The sequence below is a fragment of the Rhododendron vialii genome, chromosome 6a (genome assembly GCF_030253575.1).
Source record: "Rhododendron vialii isolate Sample 1 chromosome 6a, ASM3025357v1".
NCBI classification, from domain to species: domain Eukaryota; kingdom Viridiplantae; phylum Streptophyta; class Magnoliopsida; order Ericales; family Ericaceae; genus Rhododendron; species Rhododendron vialii.
In genome coordinates, this window is record NC_080562.1 from 33,530,073 (window position 1) to 33,538,462 (window position 8,390).

Genomic DNA, 8,390 nt, shown 5'->3' on the forward strand with positions numbered 1-8,390 from the left:
GATGCAATCAAGTACTCAAGGTCACGTGTCACCCCGTGATAGTGCCCGAAAAGTCATGAAAAGTTGGTTTGGAGGTTGTTCGAGTCGCCCAAGGGTTAAGAAAATTGAAGGACATGTGAGGATTTTATCAAAGCAAATTATCTTCCGACCAGCTAAGGGTAGAATTGTCATAACTTTTGATGTACAAATTACTTTTGATCCAAACCATTTGGGTTAGAAAGTAGACTCGACAAGCTTTCTAATGGTCTAAAGAACACCCAAATTCGAGTTCGGGAGTGTCCGGAGCAAGCCCGCGAAGTTACCCAAAAAAATCTGTTGAGCTTTTACTAGTACTGGCCAACTCCCAGTATCGGTACATGATGTCCAGAGTTCAATTTTTTCAGTTGTTTGAAGGCTTTGTATCGGTACTGAGGCATTTCCAGTACCGGTACAACCTGGAAAAATCTACAGATTTTTGGTTAACTTTTCAACCTTCCATTTATGGAAAGTTTTCACTTGTGGAATGTTTTTGAGATATTTTAGGGATCTTTTGGTCTTTTGTAGGGGATATTTTGCAAGCCCTACAAATAGGTTTGTATGCCTTTTATAGAAGGGATGGCCATTTCTAGTTTTTTTTGGGCCTAAGTATTTCTTGCTTTCCTACGAACTCCATTAATGTTCTTCAAGCTTTCTAGGTTAATTGCTTCAAGAACATTTGTAAGTCTTTCTCGTTTGTTAATTTCTCGTTCATTAAAATTGTTTGTACGGATTAGATCTTTGCATAAATCAAGCTTATTTACGTTTTCTTCGATTAAATCTTTTGCTCCAATTTCTTACCATGTCTAGTCTTTTAGCTATGGTTGAGTAGTTTCTTGGCTAAGTCTCGGACTAATCTTTTCCAATGACTTAGGTGGTTATTTGGTTCTCAAACCTTCGGGCTTAAAATTATAATTTTCTGAATTAAGCTAACCTAGCCATTTCGGTCTAAGCGGGGGGTGTTAACTCCTTAGTATGTCGTTTAGTCAAGTGGTCTTAGCAAGCGATATGCCGAGGGCTCGTGGCCTCCTACGTGTTAGATACAATAGCAAAAATAGGTTGATTTAGTTCCGTTTAATCACATCTTTTGATAATTGTAGTCGTTAAAGTTAAATCCTCCGAGTGTGAGCGCGCGGTCGTGACTCACATTTGAGTTATATTCGAGAATCGATAACGGCCTTTTTTAAGAGATGGATGATCCCTAGGCTTGCCTCTTTTAGTTCATAAAGCTCTTTTCTAGTCTTTTTCCTTAGTATTTCCACTTTCAAAGTAAAACCAAGTTGGCCGTCTTAAACGCCGCAATCCACCATAAAACCTACAATCCGATTAAGCTATTTTCGATTCTCTGTGGGTACGATCCCGGACTTTTCGGTTATTATGCTATCGACGATCTAACCCTACGCTTGGGGTTTTCAACCTTATTCAAAGGCGAGGTTGTGGAGTTAAGCACCCCTTGGGTTTAGAAAATGCGCTAATTTATTTATTTTTATATTTTTCAAAATGCAATTTGATTTTTCTTTAGTATTATTTGCGCGCACTGAATCAATAACACGAAGTCAAAATGAACAAAATCCACTTAAATTTGTTAATAATTAGACAGTATACCTCAACAAAATACAATAAATGTACGTACGCACACGAATAAATCCAACGAGCACGATATTACATGTGGATCACGTTGCTAAGTCATTAGTATCCGATAGATCATGGGGCTTGATCTAGTGGTTTTGTAGCCATTCTTTGTGCGGTGAGGTACAGCCGTCTAGGATTCTCCTACGAACAGAAAGTTAACCCGCATAATAATCTAGCACGTATGTATAAATTAATCGGCATTTCAAAAAAAAAAAAAAGAAGAGAAAAGGATAAAAAAATCTGGTGATATATTTTATTTTGACAAAATAAAATGACGGCATGCAAGTCGGAGCGGAATATAAGCTCACACCCATTAAAATCCGCAGAAAACTCTTGCGGGTTCTCTCTCCTATCGCCTTCTCTCTCTCTCTCTCTCTCTCTCTCTCTCTCTCTCTCTCCATTTCATCTCCTCTCCATTTCTCCACCTTCTCTCTCCCATTTTCTGCTTCTCAACAACAATTTTAAAAAAAATCATTAACAGGGGAAAAACAATACCCCTCCTTGGTCTAACCCTCCACCTCTCCTTTCTCCATCGATCTCTCCTAATCGGGAGAGAAGAGAGTTCTTATATCATATCTCAATTATGATATAATTCGTATGATTCTCTTTAAAAACCCATAAAAAGAACACTAAGTAACACCAAAGTAGATACGATAAACGTAACAATTTCGGTGCGTTGTCGTGGTTTGATTTATTGGTTCAATATTTGTTTTCTTGGTAAAAACCACCCACCCATACAATTATCACAAAGCCAACATTTCATTCAGAAAACAAGGAAAACCATAAGGAGTAAAGATGGTGGCTAGCAGCGGAAGCGGATCGAGGGAGGAGGGTGGTGGGTCGAGAAAGGGGGTGAAGAAAGGGCCGTGGACGACCACGGAGGACGCGATGTTGGTGGAGTACGTGAGGAAGAACGGGGAAGGGAATTGGAATGCGGTCCAGAGGAACTGCGGGCTGTTGAGGTGCGGGAAGAGTTGTAGGCTGAGATGGGCTAATCATCTGAGGCCTAATTTGAAGAAGGGTTCGTTTTCTGCCGAAGAAGAGAGGCTCATTATTGAGCTCCACGCCCAGCTTGGTAACAAATGGGCTCGCATGGCCTCTCAGGTTCTCTCCCTCTCTCTCTCTTGGTCGAAATTGTTCGTTTGGAAATTACTACTACCTGGAAAGCCAATTATAGTTTTGTCTCTCCATCGGAACAATATGATCGTTATGCTCATTATTAAACTTGTTAAGTGATGGATTTTAAGAAAGGCAGTACTGTATGTTGTTATCATTGGTTGATGATCGTCACAAGAAGAATTAGGCCAAAAATTAGAATTCACTATCTAAAAAAAAGAAAATCAAAAAACTTTCATTGAAGAAGAAGAGCAAATAAAAGGCTTTTATTAGTCTGTACTTTTTTAATCTATGTCTCAACCATTATTAGTTTCTTTCTTTCTTTTTTGTGTGTAGCTTCCCGGTAGAACAGACAACGAGATAAAGAATTACTGGAACACCCGAGTCAAGAGACACCAACGTGCCGGTTTGCCCATATACCCCGACGATATTCAACAACAACAACAATACGATCGGTATCCTCAACTACACCAACATAAAAATTACCACAAATCGAAATTCAATCCCTCTCACCCCCTCCTTGATCCAATCACAAATTTCCCCACAATCCCGAACCCGTCGCAACCACCCTGTCCTAGTTCCTCGTTCCTCTCCAATCCCAGCCAACAATTCGCGTTTTTTCGCAACATAGAAAGAAGTGGTCGAAACTTTTCTTTGCCACAATCATCTTCGTTCTCTCCCTCAACCTTGTTCAATCAGAGCTTGATCAAGACAGAATTTTTGCCACCGTACCAAAACCCGGTATTCCAATTCAGGCCCGATGATTTTGAGATCAACCCGTTTGCGATTTACCCGCCCTGTAACGAAACAGAGCTCCCTTCAATCCAATCTCCGGCGGTGGCAATGCCCACACCGGCTACTTCCGGGACTACTTGCGGCGGTGATTACACTGTGATAGGGACAACAGGCGACGCACCTGATCAGGCAGCGGCCAATAGTGGCCTGCTGGATGCTCTTTTGGAGGAGTCTAACGCTTTGGTGCAATCAGAAAATTTGAGGAATGAAGTTTCATTTGGGGCACATAGTAGTTTCCAGCCGGATGGGTTGACGGAGGAGGATGCTGGCAATTTCTTCAACGATTCGAGCTCTGCAAACTCATCTGTTGGTCAGTTGGCTTATTTTCCATGGTAGTGTTAGTGCAATTACTGTTAACCTTGCCCTCATTTTTTGAACTACTTGTTGCTAGTGGTTAAGCAGGTTTTCGAATCGTTTTCGTCATAGACGAAATGTGAATTATAGGCAGAGAAACTAGCTCAAAATGTGAATCACAAAGTAGTCCTTTCAATGTTGGATTTTATTCGATGTCATGAACTTATGCTACCTAAATGGATGAAGTTAATTGATTATAGTCACAAACGAGGAGGAGGGGTGGTTTAAATTTTTGGCTGCAGCAAGCAGCATCACGAAAGTCATTGTACTCTTCGAAGCTCTCCCAATGCATCTCTTTCCCTATTGTACTCGAACTCATCGTTTATTATCTCTGATAGTGAAGTTCTCCTTTGCTGATAAAATAAAAAAGATCAAAATGTCACGGTCACATATGTTAATCATCGTGTAAAGATAGTGGATGATTGTTGTAGTGCTGTCGTTGGTTAATTTATTGCACTGTATAGAATTTTAATTTGTTCATTAAATTAACCTAATTGTGCAATTAATTTTTGGTCACACAGGGATGAAGGAAACGGAACCAATATTAATAGAAGAGATGGATCACAGTGAGGATGATTTTTCCAGCCTGTTCAACAGCTTCCCATTGACTGATCCAGTTCCTCCTTGGTATGATGCAAGTGCAGACAGTTCGAATGGAAAACCATCAAATATGAAGGAATATGGAGATTCTGCAATGGACAACTCACCCGACGGTTCACACACGCCTGGCAAAACTGCCCCGGCAACAGCAAGCCCTGATTGGAGTCTGGGTTCGGGCTGTTGGAACAACATGCCCGGGATATGCTAAAGGACTCGGTGAAGAATTATTCGATCAAAATAGATCAAGTATAGGGAAACTTGTACTTCCCTAGCTATCTCCGGGTGGCTTTCAATTCTGTCGTTGTAACGATCATTGAATTAGAGTTCTGATAATAAAATCGGAACATGTATTAGTTCTACCATTCAACGAGTACTGCCGTTTTGTTGGTTAGACAATGTGCGAAGTTCGTGTTGTGTTTTTTTTCTTCTTCTGTTGTTTGTGAAGTTTTTCCAAAGTATACAGAACTTTTTTAGTTGATGATAAATCTGTGGTGTTTAATTTCTGCTGGCTAAAGACTAGAAAGTCAATTCTTAAACAAGTCATCAATAAAATGCCCTTCTTCATCCATGCTCACAACACAAATTTTGTAGAGAAATTTCATCGCCACTTTTCTAGAATCATCATGCTCAGTTTATACGATATGCGACAAGGTCTTTGTAGAATATCAAAATTTGTCACTCCATGTTATAGTAAGGGTCTGTGCTATGCACAGTGCACCTGCTCTGGCTCCGGCCTTCAATTAGTTAATCTGAATTGTTCACATTCTTCGTCTTGCTAAGTAGGTGTCCCATGAGAAAGCTCAAGGTTGATCGAAAGTCATGTTATCAGAATACATTTGTCTTGAAAATAAAACAACAAGAAATCACAAAATAAATTGTAAAGCAAATGTGCTTTGATCACATGACTAAGAGTGTTTGATCAACCTAAACTTTATTAATCTACTCGACGACAAAAAAAAAAGATAAACGATTCACATCAACAAGTCGAACCCGAAGTGAACCTAATAATAGGCGCAAAGAGAATACTTTCTGCTCTGTAACCGATCTAGCGCGCTGAATGTCTTTCGCATATGTGTCCAAGAAAACCAAATTATTTTCGTCCTATGCAAAATTTTCATCTGCGATTTCTCGCATACAACAGCTGTCATAATTTCCATTTTCAAACAAAGAAATTTTATCCTCAGTAACGCTGTCCAAATAGCTAGCTAGCGTCATGCCTTGCAATTCTGAAAATTGCACACCAGTGCAGCCTGCAGTGCGGCATCTGACCATCCGTTTTCGCAATCGATAATTCAAAACGCCAAAGCACTCTTACTGGTTGGCCAAATTAACTTTCACCTGTAAAAATTGACAAACATATCTGAATCATTGATTGCCGAGATTGACGATTGGCTAATCAGACGCCGCCGAACGACAAGGTGTACTATAGGGTGTGGAGTACCCCGTTTTCTTTTCTCCGGAATCTCGCTAAAAGTAGCAGCAGCTATTTTTGGAGGCATCCGTATTTAGTTAGCTTCTAAAATGAGACAATGCCGTCAGCTTGGGTTTTGCTTTCAATTTTTCTCCTTTACGTGTTCTCAATCACTTTCACACTCCCAAATTAAAATAAATGCTTTCCTAGCTTTTTTTGGTTTATATAAAAATCCTTGGATAAAATAATAAAGACTTTATAAGGCTAGAAGAACTTTTATGTGACAACAAAATATTATGTTCATAAAATAAGGAAGTATTATGCCCTAAAATAATAAAGACTTTATAAGGCTAGAAGAACTTTAATGGATTTATTGATATTGGTATCGGTTTTCCATCAAGATGATTTTTCGCTCACATATTCTTGAATGCAAGAGTTACGAGAGGAACGGCTTGATCGAATTTCTTTTTTGGGTCTTAGATGGACTCAAAATAGTTGAGTTTGGTGGAGTATGGAAGCGAGCTTAACCCAAACCGGATACTTTTTTTGTCTTTTTGTCTTCTGTTATCAGCACATAAAGAGGGTAACCCATCGCTCATTTGGCTTTAATTTATAAAATGACCAAGCAAACATGCCTCACGTTCCATATAGTGACATATACCACGCTTTTTTTTTTGATAATCTTTTTTTCATTCTACATTATCAAGTTACGTAAGCAAATGGAAATTAAACAAATAAAATTCTTTTTGCTTATTAAAATAAAGAAAAGAAAACAAATAGCCCTCGGCTGGCATTTCTTGTGCCATACTTTGCCACGATGTCTTTGACTCTTAGGGCTCAAGAGGTCGATCTTTTCCAAGTAGAACTCTTATGCTTTTGGAGTGAAAGTGAAGATATATCCAGAAGAGTATGGCAGCTGGCAATATATACCATTTTTCTAAGAGGAACATGCTATTCTCCAAACATTTTGTACACTAGATAGAATTGATAATTATTATTACGTACTCAAAACACGTTTTTGTCTTCATTTTTGCATGCTTACAAGTTACAACCCAGATAATGTGCCTCTGCAGTACTGTGTAATAACAAGGGTGGTGGTATGGGTTTGATAAACAAGTCGAGCAAGCCGAGTAATGGATTGATCAAGCTTAGTTTGTGAACTTAACGAGCTTTAAAAATATATTTAAGCTTCACTTGTTTAGTTGTTTATGAGTGTCGATGTCAGGGGGGCTTTATAAATTGCATCAACTACATTGTACGTTGTACGTGTGTTCTAACTACCATTTAGACACTTAACTATTACTTTGGAGTTTCTTAGAGCATCCGCATTGTAATAAGGATATGAATAAGCAAATTTAACAACAATGCTCAAAAAACACCCCACATTGTAATAATCAAAATTACAAGTCTTTTAGTAAATAATCAAATTCCACCCATTCCATAACCATACTTAACAACTTTTACCAATAACCAAAACTCAATAACCAAACTCAACAATTAAACTCAAAACTCAATAACTAAAAAACACTCTATATTGGAATCGTCTCATCGAGACGAATAATTTGGTGTGGTCGGGTGCTTGATTAAAACTCGTTTGCGATTGGACAAATGTGCATTGTGTATTGTGGGGTTTTTTTTGGTTAGGGATACAAAAATAACCAATGTGAAAGTAGAGGTTGTTAAGTTTAATTATGGATTACATGGATAATCAAATGCTGACGTGGCACATTTTGATTATTGATTTTGATTAGTTCCATTGCGGATGCTCTTAGCCGAAAGCATCCTCATTGTAAGTAGTGCGCATTAAATTTATCTTAAACGCGTATAAGGTAAAACATTTGGGAATTAGTATCTCTTGCAGTCATATATATCATGCTTTACTAGCTATCTTCTACTAAATCAAGCTGATCATAAGAGAAAAAATCATCTACTAAATCAAATGGAGGAAAGAAAGAAATGAAAAAAGAAAACTCGTGATCACCACCCAATTCTTGACTAGAAGGCGTAATTACAGAATGAACAAAGTACTGATTTCATTTTGTATCCCGATTTTGTCATGATAAATGAAATTATTTTTGCCTATCAAAAAAACAAAATTACAGAATGAACAAAAGTAATCGGTTTGAGCCTTGGGGCAGATCAAGCCCATATACTCCCAGTAGCCTTCTGGCATAGGCGCTTTGGGCCTCTTGTAAGAACATGGAATATTAGGTAGGGGATATTGGGAGTATGGGACAGAGCCGGCTAGGGCTAGCCATCAGCTCCAAGGGCCATTGCCGCCTAATTTTTTCTTGATTTTTCGACACGGTCTTTTTAATTATTATTATTTTTAATTTTTACTAAATTTGAGTCAAATTTTTGCATCACATTGATTGTTTTGATGAGAGGTATTGGGATATTGACAGAATCAAAATGGTACCGAACGTGTATTGGTTATTAGTCATGGCGATGCCATGTTTTTTGTAAC

At 38.5% G+C, this 8,390-nt stretch overlaps 1 protein-coding gene across 2 annotated transcripts; it reads left to right on the top strand.

The window, feature by feature from the left end:
- The first annotated feature begins 1,977 nt into the window (after positions 1 to 1,977).
- LOC131330673 (transcription factor MYB101-like) lies at positions 1,978 to 4,935 on the top strand. 2 transcript variants are annotated; one of them, XM_058364341.1, is made up of 3 exons: positions 1,978 to 2,751; positions 3,100 to 3,868; positions 4,434 to 4,935. In XM_058364341.1, exons 1-3 carry the CDS (start codon positions 2,443 to 2,445, stop codon positions 4,718 to 4,720), a joined length of 1,365 nt encoding a protein of 454 aa, XP_058220324.1. In that variant the 5' UTR covers positions 1,978 to 2,442; the 3' UTR covers positions 4,721 to 4,935. The 2 variants fall into 2 exon arrangements, with proteins under 2 accessions (XP_058220324.1, XP_058220325.1); XM_058364342.1 differs by having other exon boundaries at positions 3,100 to 3,890; positions 4,434 to 4,615.
- Positions 4,936 to 8,390: the final 3,455 nt, after the last annotated feature.

What these genes read in the sequence shown, in the direction of transcription:
- LOC131330673 (XM_058364341.1), top strand. Translation starts at nt 2,443, where the DNA reads ATGGTGGCTAGCAGCGGAAGCGGATCGAGGGAGGAGGGTGGTGGGTCG. An exon ending in GGGCTCGCATGGCCTCTCAG is followed by an intron (nt 2,752 to 3,099) that starts GTTCTCTCCCTC and finishes TTTTGTGTGTAG; the next exon opens with CTTCCCGGTAGAACAGACAA. An exon ending in CTCTGCAAACTCATCTGTTG is followed by an intron (nt 3,869 to 4,433) that starts GTCAGTTGGCTT and finishes TTGGTCACACAG; the next exon opens with GGATGAAGGAAACGGAACCA.